A 19,217-nucleotide genomic window follows, 5' to 3' on the forward strand; every position below is an offset into this window, starting at 1 on the left:
GAATCCAATCAATTTGTAGAAATATCAAGGATGATCAATGGAAACAGGATGCACCTGGGCTCAATTTCAAGACTCATATGAGACTCACTTATGTAAATAAGGCATGTTTTTAATTTTTAATACACTAGCAACAATTTCTAAAAACCTGTTTTCATTTTGTCATTATGGGGTATATTGTGTAGATTGATGAGAAGAAGGCTGTAACGTAACAAAATGAGGAAAAGTCAAGGGATCAATGCTTACCGAATGCCCTGTAGGTGTGCATGTATTGTGCATTGAATGCACTGTATGTGTGTATGTATCTATTGTGTGTATGTAGTGTGTGTGTATTGAATGTGGACAGACAGGCAGAGTGCAGTAGCAGCGCCAGATAGATCAAGGCAGGGGGCGGTAGTGACATTTTCAACTCGTATTATTAATTCATGCATTATCTCATTTAGTTTAATGGGGCCAGGTTTCTCCAGTGTTTATCCCCAACTAATGATAATAATTGGTGTGTGTGTGTGAGAGAGAGAGGGATTGAGTCTGTCTGTGCATAAGTGTTTTGATTGTGGCGTGATTGGAGTGTGCGTGTTCACGTGCTTTTGTGTGTGAGTATGTCTGTGTGAGCGTAGTTTGTGAGAGTGAGGTGTGTGGTGAGGTTGGATTAGGTGTGCCGTGCCTTCATGAAAGAGATTCACTGTGATGGAGGCTGATTAATGAATGGCAGTGCTGTATGGTTTCTGGGGCTTATCAGCCCATTACCACTGTTCTCCTCTCACATCACGACTCACATGAGTGTTTGTGTGTGAGTGAGTGACTTTCTACTTGTCTGGCCAGCCCAGGTAGACACAGGGGTATGAGTGTGTGCGCATGCATATATGCTCCCAAGCTCGTGTGTGTGTGTGTGTGTGTGTGTGTGTGTGTGTACCTCTGGGCAGCACGTTCCAGGCGATAGTGTCAGTGATAGCAGTGAAGATCCAGTTGAGCTCTCCCAGTGGGGTGCGTCTGTCATTCAGTCTCCCAGGTATCCTACACAACACCATAGGTTTGTCAGTAACATTAACATACCGGTAACTGTCAAAATAAAGGAAACCCCAACGTAATGTCTTAATGGCGTTGGGCCACCATGAGTCAGAACAGCTTCAATGCACCTTGGTATAGATTCTACAAGTCTCTGGAACTCTGTTGGAGGAATGCGACCATAGATATAAAGCCGTGTTCTATTTATATATACGGATGCAACACGATTCTTCCCCAAGAAAATGAATTTGGTGTTTTGTTGATGGTGGTGGAAAATGCTGTCTCAGGCACCGCTCAAGAATCTCCCATAAGTGTTAAACTGGGTTGAGATTGTGACAAACTGCCATGGCATCATACATCGCTTTCATGCTCATCAAACCATTCAGTAAACACTCGTGCCCTGATGAAGGGGGCATTGTCATCCTATGCAGGCGTAGCCATGGTAACCAATATAATGGCCTGCCCAGCATTTTAAGTCAGGAACCAAACCTGTGTGGAAGCACCTGTTTTGAATATACTTTGCATCCCTCATTTACTCAAGCATTTCCATTATTTTGGCAGTTACCTGTATATTCCATAAAGAATACACTGAGCGCACAAACATTAAGAACACCTTCCTAATATTGCGTTGCACCCCCCTTTGCCTTCAGAACAGCCTCAATATGTCAGGGAATGGACTCTAAAAGGCGCCGAAAGCGTTCCACAGGGATGCCGGCCCATGTTGACTCCAATGCTTCCCACAGTTTTGTCAAGTTGGCTGGATGTCCTTGGTGGTGGACCATTCTTGATACACACAGGAAACTATTGAGTGTGAAAAACCCAGCAGCGATGCAGTTCTTGACAAACGGTGCACCTGGCACCTACAACCATACCCCATTCAAAGGCACTGAAATCTTTTGTCTTGCCCATTCACCCTCTGAATGGCACACATACACAATCCATGTCTCAATTGTTTCAAGGCTTAAAAGGGAAAGGAGCATCACTTTATCATATCCTCCTTCAGAGTCACATGCAAGTAAAACATTTACATTTGTAAATAGTATCAGAAAGAGCATATTCTGCAGTTTCTATTACACTTACCTTTGTCAAATAACTCTCATAATTCAAGAGGTGCAGCTCCATTTCCAAATGTCACTTTTTCCAAGAACATCCCTGCTTACCACTTACGTGGCAGCATTGCTATGCCTACTACGTAAAAACGAGTAACATAATACAATTAAAATATGCTATTCTGTCATCAATGGATGAATGGGCAATATAAACTGATAATGGTGCATGTGACTTAAAACCTCTTTGGGCTGCAATCCCGTTAACGGGATGATATGACAACAGCCAGTGAAAGTGCAGGGCGCCAAATTCAAAACAACAAATCTCAATTAAAATTCCTCAAACATACATGTATCTTATACAGTTTTAAAGGTAGTCTTGTTGTTAATCCCACCACAGTGTCCGATTTCAAATATGCTTTTCAGCGAAATCACCACAAACGATTATGTTAGGTCACCACTAAACCACCATTTTTTTCAGCCAAAGAGAGGAGTCGCAGAAAGCACAAAGAGATAAAATGAATCACTAACCTTTGATGATCTTCATCAGAGGACACTCATAGGACTTCATGTTACACAATACATGTATGTTTTCTTTGATAAAGTTCATATTTATATTTTTAAAAAATCTGAGTTTACATTGGCGCATTACATTCACTAGTTCCAAAAACATCCAGTGATTTTGCATAGCCACATCAATTCAACAGAAATACTCATCATAAAGGGAGATGATAATACAAGTTATACACATGGAATTATAGAAATACCTCTCCTTAATGCAACCGCTGTGTCAGATTTAAAAAAAACTTTATGGAAAAAGCAAACCATGCAATAATCTGAGATGGCGCTCAGAACAATAGTCAAATTAGCCGCCATGTTGGAGTCAACATAAACCATAAATTACAAGCTAAATATTCCCTTACCTTTGATGATCTTCATCAGAATGCACTCCCAGGAATCCCAGGTCCACAATAAATACTTGATTTGTTCGATAATATCCGTTATTTATGTCCAATTAGCTACTTTTTTTTAGTGCGTTTGGTACACCTATCCAAACGCTGGTGCTGGTCGACCATTTTTTCGGACACAATATCCAAAAAGTTATATTACAGGTCAAAGAAACATTTCAAACTAAGTACAGAATCAATCATTAGGATGTTTTTATCATAAATCTTCAATAAATTCAATAAAATTCCTTTGTGTCTTAAGGAGGAACAGAACGCAGGAAGATATCATGCGTTATGCGCATGACCTGGAACTGGCTCTCTGCCAGTAGTCTGATTCATTCCCCTCTTATTCAGTCCCACAACACAGTAGAAGCCTCATTCAAATTTCTATAGACGGTTGACATCTAGTGGAAGCCCTAGATGGGATTTCAATGGGGAATGGTTTGAAAATATACCAACCTCAGATTTCTCACTTCCTGTTTGGATTTCTTCTCAGGTTCTTCTTGCCTGCCATATGAGTTCTGTTATACTCACAGACATCATTCAATTTAGAACTATATTGTAATTTTGATGAAGAATTGTGGGCAGTCTATTTTATTATGAGAGGCTGGAAATGGTATATAATTTCCCCTCTGTGACAGTCAAATTAGACACAGAGTACAACATACAGTGTGTAGTTCAAAATGGCAAGACAAACCAAAAGAACGGACACACTAACAGTATTGCAAATGCTGCAGAATTTAGATGAGTTCGAGTTGGATGGAGGATCATATATTGAGCTTGAACTCAACATTGCTGATGAAGAGTCTTCATCTGATTTAGATGTTGACTTCCGCCTCTGATGCCTGAGCTTCGCCACAGAAAAAACTCAGAGCCAACAGACGCGAGGCAGGAGTCTGGGAGGGACGGCACGGCGAGGCAGGAGTGTGGGAGGGACGGCGAGGCAGGAGTGTGGGAGGGACGGCGAGGCAGGAGTTTGGGAGGGGAGGCACGGCGAGGCAGGAGTTTGGGAGGGGAGGCACGGCGAGGCAGGAGTCTGGGAGGGACGGCACGGCGAGGCAGGAGTCTGGGAGGGACGGCACGGCGAGGCAGGAGTCTGGGAGGGACGGCACGGCGAGGCAGGAGTCTGGGAGGGACGGCACGGCGAGGCAGGAGTCTGGGAGGGACGGCACGGCGAGGCAGGAGTCTGGGAGGGACGGCACGGCGAGGCAGGAGTCTGGGAGGGACGGCACGGCGAGGCAGGAGTCTGGGAGGGACGGCACGGCGAGGCAGGAGTCTGGGAGGGACGGCACGGCGAGGCAGGAGTCTGGGAGGGACGGCACGGCGAGGCAGGAGTCTGGGAGGGACGGCACGGCGAGGCAGGAGTCTGGGAGGGACGGCACGGCGAGGCAGGAGTCTGGGAGGGACGGCACGGCGAGGCAGGAGTCTGGGAGGGACGGCACGGCGAGGCAGGAGTCTGGGAGGGACGGCACGGCGAGGCAGGAGTCTGGGAGGGACGGCACGGCGAGGCAGGAGTCTGGGAGGGACGGCACGGCGAGGCAGGAGTCTGGGAGGGACGGCACGGCGAGGCAGGAGTCTGGGAGGGACGGCACGGCGAGGCAGGAGTCTGGGAGGGACGGCACGGCGAGGCAGGAGTCTGGGAGGGACGGCACGGCGAGGCAGGAGTCTGGGAGGGACGGCACGGCGAGGCAGGAGTCTGGGAGGGACGGCACGGCGAGGCAGGAGTCTGGGAGGGACGGCACGGCGAGGCAGGAGTCTGGGAGGGACGGCACGGCGAGGCAGGAGTCTGGGAGGGACGGCACGGCGAGGCAGGAGTCTGGGAGGGACGGCACGGCGAGGCAGGAGTCTGGGAGGGACGGCACGGCGAGGCAGGAGTCTGGGAGGGACGGCACGGTTTGAGTAGAAAAGAGGGAGGAGTTTGTGTGACATGCAGATGTTGAAGCACATCAGAGATGGTACTGTTGCTCATGTGCATAGAAAAGGAAAAAGTAGGTGGGACATGTCTTTGGATGAACTCTAAGCATTTATTGAACTCTTGTACGTCCGCGGGGCGTACGGCGGAAAGAGCATGACGTGGAGTCCTTTTGGTCTGATCGGTATGGGGCGGACATTTTCAAATTGATTACACTGGGCTGGCTACCGCAAACTGATTACACTGGGTTGGATGGTGTTCAACTCTGAGGTGATACTGCAGCAGGTGCATATGAAGCAAAAGTGATGGTATGAAATGTGAGTTTAGCTTCGAAAATGTGAGATTTGGGTTTTCATAAGGCTCTGCTTAATCAGTGGCCCGTCCGTGTGAAGGGACATGGGCTATAAAACATTTCAAACACGCCCTCCTCTCCCTTCCTGTATAAAGCCTTGACGACAATATAACCTCCGGTTCCGAGGATGTGAGGACGACGGTCCGATGTCAGAATGGTTCAGATAATAACTACAGAACGAAGCCAACATCAGCGTGAGCTTTGGTTGCGAATCGTATGAACTTTGAACTCTTATTCACCACAGAAGTGATGCCTCCTAGCCGTTGAGTTAGCAACAGCCGCTGCAAACGAGGGTTAGGAAGGAACAGACAGATCCCGTCTATCACACAACGACGTTACTACAACGTATCCAATTGACCACCAGAGACATTCTTCAAAGGACAAAGGACTCGGTTTGGCAACACGGGCTTCCATCTACCACCAACCTACCGAAGCGCAGCTCAGAGTAAATATTTATTGCATTTTCCTTTTTCAAATGGGCGGTAATTTAGAACGCATCAGATACTGTATTTACAATAGCACAGCTATTTGTTACCTTTGTTACCCAGTCTTCCCGCTATTTCACTCAAACCCAGCCCTTTTCTTTTGTGTAACAAGCTGTCATATCTGTTCCGCCCGCTAGGGACGTTTTCCTTTATGACGTAATTTGTAATGAAGTTATGATTTAATTATGTGTATGTGTAATTCTATGTGATTAGTTAGGTATTTAGTAAATAAATAATTAAACCCAATTTTGTATTGCTGATTCAACTTGTTAGCCAGGGTTTGTGCAGATAACCAAGAATTTACAACTTTCAGATGAGACTGAATTAAGATGAAGATTAATATTGACTGCTATTGATGTAAAATATTACTAGGTCTTTAAGAGTTTATTCGGAAGATAACAGCTCTATAAATATTATTTTGTGGTGCCCCGACTCTCTAGTTAATTACATTTACATGATTAGCTCAATCAGGTAATATTAATTACGGATAAATTATTTTATAGAATAGCATGTCATATCACTTAATCCGGCATAGCCAAAGACACGATACATCACAATGTAATCTATTCTTATTTCAATAAATCAAATACAATTGTATTTATTACAGATTTTGTTGTTGATGTTTTCATCTTGTCTCTAGGCTGTCAGGAAAGTGGTGTCCCCAGAATGTGGTGCCAGAACAGGTGTCCCCAGTAGGTAGCATGTGTGTGGCCTAGTCTGTGGGGCGACAGGCAGCCTAGCGGTTAAGAGTGTTGGGCAAGTAAAGGTTGCTGGTTCGAATCCCTGAGGCGACTACGTGGAAAAATTGGTCACATTTGCCCTTGAGCAAGGCACCTTAACCCTAATTGCTCCTGTAAGTCGCTCTGTATAAGAGCATCTGCTAAAGTAACTAAATGTAAAACAATGTACAGTATGTGTGTGCGCGCATGTGGTGTGTGTGTGGTCGAATGATGACTCCTGAAAGCCCCCGTGTGTGTAGTGTAGATCAATAGAGGCCTGGCTGTGTTGATGGTGATGTGTTGACCAGGCCACCGCCCCCCACCCCATGACGCTTTATGACCCCCTCAGTGGGGGAGAGGAGTACAAGGAGGAACGGGGACAAATGGCTTCCCCCATCTCCCTAGGTATATCCTGAGACACATGGAGAAAGCACACACACACACACAATGCCCAGAGAGGACGCTGAGGGGCTGCACTGAACCAACAAGGCATCGCTCATGTGAAAGAGCAGCGTGTCACAACATCAAAGAGACACCATTTCTCTTTCCCATTCAGACCTGCTAAACCCCACAAGAGCTCACCCACCGCTCCTAATCATCTGGCCTAACACACATGAGCAGTACAGACAACACATGCTCACTCAGCTAAATGTATTAGAATGGAGGAAAAAGAGGACTACATGTTTCTGCCATAACCTTGACTCCGTTCGACTGGGGGCACTGGTGAGTAAAGACATGTTCTCTCAGGATTCCTGCTTGAGGTAAACTATTTCTTATCAACAATTCCGTAAAACCTACCAATATTATTCACTAACACGTCGACAGGATTTCCAAAGTTTGTTTGGCTAAAACAATACAACCTATAACATCCTATTACTGTTTAGATCAAAGGCTGGTGGCTTTGTGGAGTAAAATCACTGAGTACTGGGTGTTCCGGTCAACAATGATTGGCAACACCATGAAGCACCAAAGATGAAACATTTATCATTCCGGACAGGACAACCTGTGTCCCAGAAAAGTGGCGAGGTAAATTGGTTTCCCTCTTTGTTCAAGGATTAAGAGGGGATACAGAGGTAATGAATGGATGGATGGATATCCTGGTCAAAGTATAATATCCCTGGCCAACCCTAATTGTTACCCGTCACACAAGTGTTTTCCATTTATTCATGGATTCGTTTTCATGTATTTATTTCCCAGAAGGTAGAGTGCGCCAGTGTCACTGCTGAGTTTCCAAGTCTCTCAGGTGACTATGTCACATGAAATAATGACCCATAAGCCAAGTGACAAGGCATGATGAGCACAGCCTACCCAACTCAGAGACCCAGCAGGGGGCTAGACTAGCACTGCACCCTTCCAGGGGGTCTGGGAGACACCGTTTCAATAGGCTGCGGGATTGGAATTGGAATCCAAGCTCAAAGCTCATGTTATTATCCCATGTTATTCCCATGCAGTAGGAAAACAGTTCAGGGGAGATGAAAATAAAAAAGACCTGTGTTTCTTGATAAGAAAGGATCATCCTTGTTCAGGAGGCAGGGCTTGGCGGATGTAGGAGTGAAGTCAAAAGAGAAAATAAACAACATCCATTATATTGCATCTGAGTGAAGTAGAGTATTAGTCATGACAACTGACATGGTTTAGAATCGTGACTTAAAATCTCTTATCTAAGATCCTTTTGCAATATGTGTGCGTGCGTGAGTGTGGGAGGTAGAGAAGAAGTAAATAATGTAATTACTGGTTGGTCCAAGTTCTTTGCAGTGACTTAGTCTTATGTAATGGGGGTCGGCTGTTGATATGTAACATCTTGGCCCTCTGAGCAGAAAGTGTGTGTGTCTCTCTCCATTATGGCCGGTTAACACTGAACACATGGAGGGAAACATGGCCATGTGCTGACTGAGTCACAAACTCAGCTGGGAGGTAAATGTCACCATCTCCTGGGGCCCAGCGCTGAAACACACACTGACACAGCTCAGCCTTCCGGAAGCTAACGCTTCAGCACCACTCCTTATTGTAGCTGTCTAAAACCCTGGTCCTGGAGAACCACACATGGTGTGTGTTCAGGGTTTTGGTCCAACTCAGCACTAATACACCTGGGGCCTGTTGAGGAGGTTGCAACATTATAGCATTCAGATATAATTTAAAAAAACAGTAACCAGTAACCATTTTAGAGACAGCCACCAAAACTAGCTGTGTTTAAAGTTCCAGACAGAGGTAAATGAGAAGGTCCTATAAATGAGTGTTTGGACAAGGTATGAACTCTGCTATGGACAGGTTCTTATGAGACCCAACAGAACTGGACTGTCAGAGGACAGAGCAACCGGTCTAAAAACCTTCTGTCACACTGAAAGGGGGTATTTCTGCCATTGCAGCACATTGGAAACCACACACGTGAAGATGCTGGGTGATTCTGTAGGAACTGCTACACTACATGATGAATTAGCGCTTCTGTTGCTGCACTGATCTCCAGTACTTAGCCCGTGAAGTCCAACTGTGAGGTGATTTTGAACTAGTTAAGGGCGCTGTACTGCAGCTCCAGAGCTTTGAGTGGTGTACAGAGCTTTGGTCTGCATCTGGGTCAGATCTGAACGTCGTCACTTAAACACACTCCGAAGCGAAGCCTTTCCCAGCACAAACTTTGTTGTTTTTTGTTGTTGAATTTTAGCCCTTTTTCTCCCGTACGGGCTTGGGAGAGACAAAGGTTGAAAGTCATGCGTCCTCCGATACACAACCCAACCAAGCCGCACTGCTTCTTAACACAGCGCAAATCCAACCCGGAACCAATGTGTCGGAGGAAACACCGTGCACCTGGCAACCTTGGTTAGCGTGCACTGCGCCCGGCCCGCCACAGGAGTCGCTGGTGCGCAATGAGACAAGGATATCCCTACCGGCCAGGCCCTCCCTAACCCAGACGAAGCTAGGCCAATTGTGCGTCGCCCCACGGACCTCCCGGTCGCGCCCGGTTACGACAGAGCCTCTTGGTGGCACAGCTGGAGCTGCAGTACAGCGCCCTTAACCACTGCGCCACCCAGCACGAACTTTGACCCAAACTGATTACACTGGGTCGGCTGGTGTCCAACTCTCTTGAGGCGATACCGAACGAGTCCACTGCGGAATACACTCTACACATTCAGTTGAGACGAAGACAGCTCGGCATTCAACACCATAGTACCCTCCAAGCTCGTCATCAAGCTCGAGACCCTGGGTCTCGACCCCGCCCTGTGCAACTGGGTACTGGACTTCCTGACGGGCCGCCCCCAGGTGGTGAGGGTAGGCAACAACATCTCCTCCCCGCTGATCCTCAACACTGGGGCCCCACAAGGGTGCGTTCTGAGCCCTCTCCTGTACTCCCTGTTCACCCACGACTGCGTGGCCACGCACGCCTCCAACTCAATCATCAAGTTTGCGGACGACACAACAGTGGTAGGCTTGATTACCAACAACGACGAGACGGCCTACAGGGAGGAGGTGAGGGCCCTCGGAGTGTGGTGTCAGGAAAATAACCTCACACTCAACGTCAACAAAACTAAGGAGATGATTGTGGACTTCAGGAAACAGCAGAGGGAACACCCCCCTATCCACATCGATGGAACAGTAGTGGAGAGGGTAGCAAGTTTTAAGTTCCTCGGCATACACATCACAGACAAACTGAATTGGTCCACTCACACAGACAGCATCGTGAAGAAGGCGCAGCAGCGCCTCTTCAACCTCAGGAGGCTGAAGAAATTCGGCTTGTCACCAAAAGCACTCACAAACTTCTACAGATGTACAATCGAGAGCATCCTGGTGGGCTGTATCACCGCCTGGTATGGCAACTGCACCGCCCTCAACCGTAAGGCTCTCCAGAGGGTAGTGAGGTCTGCACAACGCATCACCGGGGGCAAACTACCTGCCCTCCAGGACAACTACACCACCCGATGTCACAGGAAGGCCATAAAGATCATCAAGGACATCAACCACCCGAGCCACTGCCTGTTCACCCCGCTATCATCCAGAAGGCGAGGTCAGTACAGGTGCATCAAAGCTGGGACCGAGAGACTGAAAAACAGCTTCTATCTCAAGGCCATCAGACTGTTAAACAGCCACCACTAACACTGAGTGGCTGCTGCCAACACACACACTGACACTGACTCAACTCCAGCCACTTTAATAATGGGAATTGATGGGAAATGATGTAAATATATCACTAGCCACTTTAAACAATGCTACCTTATATAATGTTACTTACCCTACATTATTCATCTCATATGCATACGTATATACTGTACTCTATATCATCGACTGTATCCTTATGTAATACATGTATCACTAGCCACTAAACTATGCCACTTTGTTTACATACTCATCTCATTTGTACATACTGTACTCGATACCATCTACTGTATCTTGCCTATGCTGCTCTGTACCATCACTCATTCATATATCCTTATGTACATATTCTTTATCCCCTTACACTGTGTACAAGACAGTAGTTTTGGAATTGTTAGTTAGATTACTTGTTATTACTGCATTGTCGGAACTAGAAGCACAAGCATTTCGCTACACTCGCATTAACATCTGCTAACCATGTGTATGTGACAAATACAATTTGATTTGATTTGATTTGATTAGACTCCCAAAAACATCCTCACACTTGCAAAGCTCTCAAACGCAACCTGCATTTTGATTTATTTTGGGTCTGTATCAAGTCGGAATGCCGTCACTTTAAAACACTAGGAAGGTAGCTCCGTTTCCAGAGGGGAGCCTTTTCCCAGCACGACCTCAACCTCTGACGCAAACCCACGATAAGACTGACGCTCGTATGAGCCTCCTGACGTGCCTTTACATGTCTTCTCGCCGCAGCCCTCACTCCAGTCCAGTGAGAGATGGAGGGAGGGAGAGGTGCCAAAGCTGTCAAAACCGGCCCGTGATGTACTGATATGGCAGAAGGAGAATAAAGAGAGAGAGAGAGAGAGAGAAGCGTAGTGAGTGAGATCTCGCTCGGATTGTTAGTTGAAAGGTTCTCTCTTCCACCTGGTTATTTCTCAAGCAGTTTTTATCCTCCACAGAGGCATCTCCAAACGTCAGAGAGAGAGAGAGAGGAAGAGAAGAGAACGCTACAGAGAAGGTGGGAAGAAAGCGAGAGAGTTAGACATGATGCCAAAGGGAGAGAGAGAGATAGATAGTGAGCATGAGAGAAGGACCTTATCCACCTGAAGAGAGAGAGACTTCTTGTATCCTCTCCTTTGGAACAGGGGATTGTTTGAAAGAGGAATAGGCTGCGGTTCGGCAGAGGTACCTGAGGAGTTATGGGGCACAGGGGAGGCAACTCTGGGGTTTGGATCCAATCCTAAACCCACTTCCAGTCTTGGAGAGGGGCAGAGTAGGCAGAGAGAGGAGTGAAACGTGTCTATCTGGAGAGGGGTAGAGTAGGCAGAGAGAGGAGTGAAACGTGTCTATCTGGAGAGGGGTAGAGTAGGCAGAGAGAGGAGTGAAACGTGACTATCTGCGTCACACTGGAAAGAGTTCTAGATGAACTTTGAGCCCCGACGTGCACACACTCACGTGCACACACACACGTTCAGTGAGTGTGCACCATGACACCCTCAGCCTCTACTAGCCCTAAGCCAAACACACTAATTAACCTCTAGAGGACTAGACTTGTGTGTGTGTGTGTGTGTCCATTTTGGCCTGGTTAACACTGAGGGAATCATGGCCATGTGCTGACTGAGTCACAATTAGCTGGAGGCAAAGTCATGTGTGCGTTTACACGTCAGCATGTATGTTTGGAGGGAAAGCGAGAACGTCTGAGTCAGACAAAGACTAGGCAAGAGGGCCAAATCTAAAGTATAGAAAAGTTTGTATCCGTCTTGTTTTCTGTTATGTGAGCGTGTGAACGTAGTCAGTCTTGTTTTCCTGTTATGTGAGTGTGTTCTCTTGTTTTCCTGTTATGTGAGCGTGTTCTCTTGTTTTCCTGTTGTTTGAGCGTGTGAACGTAGTCTCTGTTGTTTTCCTGTTATGTGAGTGTGTGAACGTAGTCTGTCTGTCTTCCTGTTATGTGAGCGTGTGAACGTAGTCGCTCTGTCTTGTTTTTCTGTTATGTGAACGTAGTCTCTGTTGTTTTCCTGTTATGTGAGTGTGTTCTCTTGTTTTCCTGTTATGTGAGTGTGTTCTCTTGTTTTCCTGTTATGTGAGCGTTTGAACGTAGTCTCTGTCTTGTTTTTCTGTTATGTGAGCGTGTGAACGTAGTCTGTTGTTTTCCTGTTATGTGAGCGTGTGAACGTAGTCTCTGTCTTGTTTTCCTGTTATGTGAGCGTGTGAACGTAGTCTGTTGTTTTCCTGTTATGTGAACGTGTGAACGTAGTCTGTTGTTTTCCTGTTATGTGAACGTGTGAACGTAGTCTGTTGTTTTCCTGTTATGTGAGCGTGTGAACGTAGTCTCTGTCTTGTTTTCCTGTTATGTGAGCGTGTGAACGTAGTCTGTTGTTTTCCTGTTATGTGAGCGTGTGAACGTAGTCTGTTGTTTTCCTGTTATGTAAACGTGTGAACGTAGTCTGTTGTTTTCCTGTTATGTAAACGTGTGAACGTAGTCTGTTGTTTTCCTGTTATGTGAGCGTGTGAACGTAGTCTGTTGTTTTCCTGTTATGTGAGCGTGTGAACGTAGTCTCTGTCTTGTTTTTCTGTTATGTGAGCGTGTGAACGTAGTCTGTTGTTTTCCTGTTATGTGAGCGTGTGAACGTAGTCTGTTGTTTTCCTGTTATGTGAGCGTGTGAACGTAGTCTGTTGTTTTTCTGTTATGTGAGCGTGTGAACGTAGTCTGTTGTTTTCCTGTTATGTGAGCGTGTGAACGTAGTCTGTTGTTTTCCTGTTATGTAAACGTGTGAACGTAGTCTGTTGTTTTCCTGTTATGTGAGCGTGTGAACGTAGTCTGTTGTTTTCCTGTTATGTAAACGTGTGAACGTAGTCTGTTGTTTTCCTGTTATGTGAGCGTGTGAACATAGTCTCTGTGTAGTTGGGGTAGAGAGAGCTCTAGGGGCTGTAAGCTGCCTTATGTTCTCAAAACGAGTGGAATTGCATCTGTACGTCCTTTTATCTGGCATATTTGTATCACTCACAACAAGAACATACTCAAATCCATCCAGAAAAAAACAACAAATCTTTACAAAAGAAAAAGTAGGGCTTTAAATTGGTCCAAACTACACTACTCGCTGAAAGAACAAAAGAAAAGCAATATAAAGTAAAGAAAGCAGAAATGAAAGCGGGAGAGTTACCACAGCAGTACTTACTTCTCAATGAGGTCCAACGTCACTCCTGGCACCAGCTTGGCACTTTTCTGCATGCAAAACCTGGGGGCACAAACAGAGATCCAGTCCAATCAGGGCAGCAAGAAAGCAAACAAAAGTGCTATAAAAATGTTTCATCTGTAAACCGCTGAACGTTTGCAGACAGTATGTGTGGAAGCACTGCCGTGTCAACCACAAAGAAATATGTTTGTTTTCAGTGAATTTTGTTTTTGCTGTCACAGAAACAATAAGTAACTTTCAATTACATTGCATAAGGTGAGGGTCAGGTCACAAAGGGATAACGCAGGGTACATCCAGGTCTATATGGACCGCACTGTGACTCCCACAGTGAAGAGGGTATTATCGCGCTTGGACAGGCCCGGCTGGTAGCAGGTCCAGTGCGTTCCCAGCAGGGTGATGTTTAAAGGTAGAGGAGAGGCAAGGCACGATATAGCACTGCTGAGGCAGCAAATATAGCAGCTGGGTTGAGATCTCAGATAGGGCTTAGTCATTATTATCAAGGGGAACACAGGTGTGGGGATTGTGTGTGTGTGTGTATTCTGTGAGCGTGCACTCGGGCGCGCATGCGTTACACAAATCCAATGCTTGAATTATGCAGAACCTCACCACCAGCTGTCCAGCACACGTGTTCTCATCTGGACATTCAAGCATGTACCCAGACAAAGTCCAAACTAACACCGTGTAATAACTCCCCACAACAAACCTCAGTTGGCCATTACATTCAGATCTCCCACTGTGTTTGTTGTGGTAATGAACTTTTAGGACAGAGGTCAAAGTGGCACACGAGAGTCTTCTCAAACAGGACATGGAACATGAATAGAGACAAGGCCATGTAGACAGAACGAGAGATAGAGAAGCAGGAGGAGACTTTGATCCTCAGCCAAAACAGAGAAGAGATGGAGAAGGGTGTCAGATGACATACTGTACTAGAGAGAGAAGTGGAGCAGAGAGAACTTGTGGAGTGGTACTGGGGATCCATGTGACTGTCTGTGCGTAAGTGCTTGAGAGAGAGAGAGAACGAGAGAGAGTGAGGAAGTGTGTGTTGTGGGGTCTTGTGTGCGCAACGGCTACCTCTCGGTGGGATCAGAAACTAGGTCGTAGAGGGAGGAGCGGAGCTTCTCTGTTGGTCCCCTTGGAGCCGACTGTCTGCTACAGCTCATTACATCCCCCAATCAGTCCTCCCCAGACTCCCTCTGTCTCCATCTTTCCCTCTATGCGGCTCTCTCCTTCAATTCCAATCTCTGTCCTTCGGTCTCTCTTGCTCCCTCTCCCCTATCATTCTGAATGTGCATGTCTCCCAACTCCCTCAGTCTGCCCTCCACTCCCCCTCTCCATTTGACACGTTTCCCAACCCCAAGTCCTCATCGTGTACCAAGTTTCCAATTCTCTATATCCCCCTATTTTTTGGCTCTCCTTCACCCTCTTTTCTCCTTCTATCCTCTAATTCCTTTCCCTCTTCCGTCTCCCCGCTCCATCCTTTCCCTCTTCCGTCTCCCCGCTCCATCCTTTCTCTCTTCCGTCTCCCCGCTCCATCCTTTCCCTCTTCCGTCTCCCCGCTCCATCCTTTCCCTCTTCCGTCTCCCCGCTCCATCCTCTCCCTCTTCCGTCTCCCCGCTCCATCCTCTCCCTCTTCCGTCTCCCCGCTCCATCCTCTCCCTCTTCCGTCTCCCCGCTCCATCCTCTCCCTCTTCCGTCTCCCCGCTCCATCCTCTCCCTCTACCGTCTCCCCGCTCCATCCTCTCCCTATACCGTCTCCCCGCTCCATCCTCTCCCTCTACCGTCTCCCCGCTCCCTCTACCGTCTCCCCGCTCCATCCTCTCCCTATACCGTCTCCCCGCTCCATCCTCTCCCTCTACCGTCTCCCCGCTCCCTCTACCGTCTCCCCGCTCCATCCTTTCCCTCTTCCGTCTCCCCGCTCCATCCTTTCCCTCTTCCGTCTCCCCGCTCCATCCTCTCCCTCTACCGTCTCCCCGCTCCATCCTCTCCCTATACCGTCTCCCCGCTCCATCCTCTCCCTCTACCGTCTCCCCGCTCCCTCTACCGTCTCCCCGCTCCATCAATTCCCTCTTCCGTCTCCCCGCTCCATCCTTTCCCTCTCCCCGCTCCATCCTTTCCCTCTCCCCGCTCCATCCTTTCCCTCTCCCCGCTCCATCCTTTCCCTCTCCCCGCTCCATCCTTTCCCTCTCCCCGCTCCATCCTTTCCCTCTCCCCGCTCCATCCTTTCCCTCTCCCCGCTCCATCCTTTCCCTCTCCCCGCTCCATCCTTTCCCTCTCCCCGCTCCATCCTTTCCCTCTCCCCGCTCCATCCTTTCCCTCTCCCCGCTCCATCCTTTCCCTCTCCCCGCTCCATCCTTTCCCTCTTCCCGCTCCATCCTTTCCCTCTCCCCGCTCCATCCTTTCCCTCTCCCCGCTCCATCCTTTCCCTCTTCCCGCTCCATCCTTTCCCTCTTCCGTCTCCCCGCTCCATCCTTTCCCTCTTCCGTCTCCCCGCTCCATCCTTTCCCTCTTCCGTCTCCCCGCTCCATCCTTTCCCTCTTCAGTCTCCCCGCTCCATCCTTTCCCTCTTCCGTCTCCCCGCTCCATCCTTTCCCTCTCCCGTCTCCATCCTCTCCCTCTCCCGTCTCCATCCTCTCCCTCTCCCGTCTCCATCCTTTCCCTCTTCCGTCTCCCCGCTCCATCCTTTCCCTCTTCCGTCTCCCCGCTCCATCCTTTCCCTCTTCCGTCTCCCCGCTCCATCCTTTCCCTCTCCCCGCTCCATCCTTTCCCTCTCCCCGCTCCATCCTTTCCCTCTCCCCGCTCCATCCTTTCCCTCTCCCCGCTCCATCCTTTCCCTCTTCCCTCTCCCCGCTCCATCCTTTCCCTCTTCCGTCTCCCCGCTCCATCCTTTCCCTCTTCCGTATCCCCGCTCCATCCTTTCCCTCTTCCGTCTCCCCGCTCCATCCTTTCCCTCTTCCGTCTCCCCGCTCCATCCTTTCCCTCTTCCGTCTCCCCGCTCCATCCTCTCCCTCTTCCGTCTCCCCGCTCCATCCTTTCCCTCTTCAGTCTCCCCGCTCCATCCTTTCCCTCTTCAGTCTCCCCGCTCCATCCTTTCCCTCTCCCGTCTCCTAGCTCCATCCTTCCCTCTCCCGTCTCCCCTCTCCCTCTTCCGTTTCCCGCTCCATCCTTTCCCTCTTCCGTCTCCCCGCTCCATCCTTTCTCTCTTCTGTGTCCCCACTCCATCCTTTATTCTGTGTCCCCACTCCATCATTTCCCTCTTCCGCCTTCCCGCTCCATCCTTTCCCTTGCTCTCCCTCGTCGATACACGGACATTAGCAGCAATAATTAACAAAACACTAATTAGCTGACTGTTGGCTCCTTGCTATTGCTGTATAATATACTGCTAAAATAAAGGAAACCCCAACATAAAGTGTCTTAATAGGGCGTTGGGCCACAACGAGTCAGAACAGCTTCAATGCACCTTGGCATAGATTCTACACGTTTCTGCAACTTTCAGAGGGATGCATGCAACACCATTCTTTCACACAAAAGAAATCATAATTTGGTGTTTTGTTGATGGTGGTGGAAAGCGCAGTCTCAAGCGCCGCTCCAGAATCTCACATTAGTGTTCAATTGGGTTGAGATCTGGTGACACCCTTTAAACCCCCTACGCTCCTTTAAGACCCCTCTTTCAAAGTCACTGATCTCTCTTCTTCTAGCCATGGTAGCCAAAATAATGGGCAACTGGGCATTTTTATACATGACCCTAAGAATGATGACATGTTAATTGCTTAATTAACGCAGGAATTCCATCTGTGTGGAAGCCTGCTTTCAATATACTTATACCCCTCATTTACTCAAGTGTTTCCTTTATTTTGGCGGTTACCTGTATATAATGTTCTGCTCTGCTGCCCTAAGCTGTGGATTCCTCTTAATGTTTGAGATCTAAATTATTAGAAGCTAAGTGGTTATTCAGACAGAGAAACAGTCACAGTAGGTTCAGAGCTTACGTCCCAAGGATGTTCAAGGCATAACCTATCTTCATTCATTTCTATGGTTCAAGGGCAGAGCCGTATATGTATATTAATGGATCTGGTTCAAGGCACTCGGGTTGGAAGAAAATATGTAATTTCAAAAGGTCTATTGGCATTGCTATAGAACTTATAAAACGCAGAGATGTATTCAGAACGGAGATGTGTTTTAGCACAGGGCCTTCAAGGTAGTCTGAGGCAGTTAAAGTATTCTGATGTATTATGAGGTTTTATGGGGTAAAACTTCTTCCTGTGCCCATTACATTCCTGTTTAGGTGTGTTGAAACAACGCGGAATGTACAATAGTACCAAAGGGAAATAGAACATGAGGTTAACTTCTCTAGGGTAGGGGGCAGCATTTGGAATTTTGGATGAAAAGCGTGCCCAAAATAAACTGTCTTCTACTCAGGCCCAGAAGATAGGATATGCATATAATTGGTAGATTTGGATAGAAAACACTCAAGTTTCCAAAACTGTTAAAATAGTGTCTGAATATAACAGAATTGATTTGGCAGGCGAAAACCTGAGAAAAATCCATTCAGGAAGTATCATTTGTTGAACAAAACTGAGGTTTTTGGATATAAAGAGATTATCGAACAAAGGGAACATTTATAGAATAAATGAATGTCTTCTGTGTGCAACCATATGAAGACCATCAAAGGTAAGTGATTAATTTTATCTCTATTTCTGACTTGTGTAACTCTTCTACTTGGCTGGTTACTGTTTGTAATGATTTGTCTGCTGGGCTATGTTCTCAAATAATTGTAAGGTATGCTTTCGCCGTAAAGCATTTTTGAAATCTGACACCGTGGTTGGATTCACAAGAATTTAATCTTTAAACCTATGTAAAATAGTTGCATCTTTCCTGATTTATTATAATGAGTATTTCTGTATTTGACACTCTGCAATCTTTGCAATCTCACTGGATGTTGGCCAGGTGGGACACTAGCGTTGTGTCCACGCTCCAGCGATCGTACAGGAAGTGTGTGTGTGTTACACCCTCCTCACATGTTTCCTCCTTCCCCCTATAGGCTAAGGAGATGTGAGAACCGAGAGAATGAGCTGTTTTAGCTTTAAACTAGTGCAAAACATTGGTGTGTGTCATGGGATATCTTGGCAAACGAAAGGAATCTAAGACAGGATAATGCAGCTCCGTGCTGACACATTTTCATTCAGAATTTATCAGCGTTTTGCCTCTTGAAGGTGTACCGTCATGCAAAGCATCATAGATAATGAGAAGAAGATACTTGAGGTTACTGGAAAGGCTGTCCCAAGTTTTCAAGAGGGAAGCTAAGGTCTCACGTGCGCACACACATTTTTGTGCTTTCTTTTTCTGTTATTTGTGTGTGTGACTGAGTATGTCGGTGTGTGCTTGGTGAGAGTGAGACCTTAGCTTCCTTAGCTAAAACACACACACAATACCCAGGGGGTGGGGTTGGCATGAGTAGAGTGTGCGGAAGCACCAAAGTT

General features: G+C 47.3%; 1 protein-coding gene across 7 annotated transcripts in view; it reads right to left on the minus strand.

Annotated features, from left to right (window-relative positions):
* The window catches only part of LOC139370449 (regulatory-associated protein of mTOR-like), a 182,595-nt gene that overhangs the window by 62,635 nt on the left and 100,743 nt on the right, over positions 1–19,217 (minus strand). For all 7 annotated transcript variants that reach the window (XR_011627137.1, XM_071109926.1, XM_071109929.1 and 4 more), the window contains exons 8-9: positions 13,723–13,782; positions 911–1,011 (exon numbers count right to left, since the gene is read on the minus strand). Coding sequence is in view for 6 of the 7 variants with exons in the window: in XM_071109926.1 (XP_070966027.1) it covers positions 911–1,011; positions 13,723–13,782 (161 nt within the window). In the remaining variant the exon portion in view is untranslated. The remainder of the gene's footprint in view (positions 1–910; positions 1,012–13,722; positions 13,783–19,217) is intronic.

The sequence above is a fragment of the Oncorhynchus clarkii genome, chromosome 17, assembly GCF_045791955.1.
Source record: "Oncorhynchus clarkii lewisi isolate Uvic-CL-2024 chromosome 17, UVic_Ocla_1.0, whole genome shotgun sequence".
NCBI lineage: Eukaryota > Metazoa > Chordata > Actinopteri > Salmoniformes > Salmonidae > Oncorhynchus > Oncorhynchus clarkii.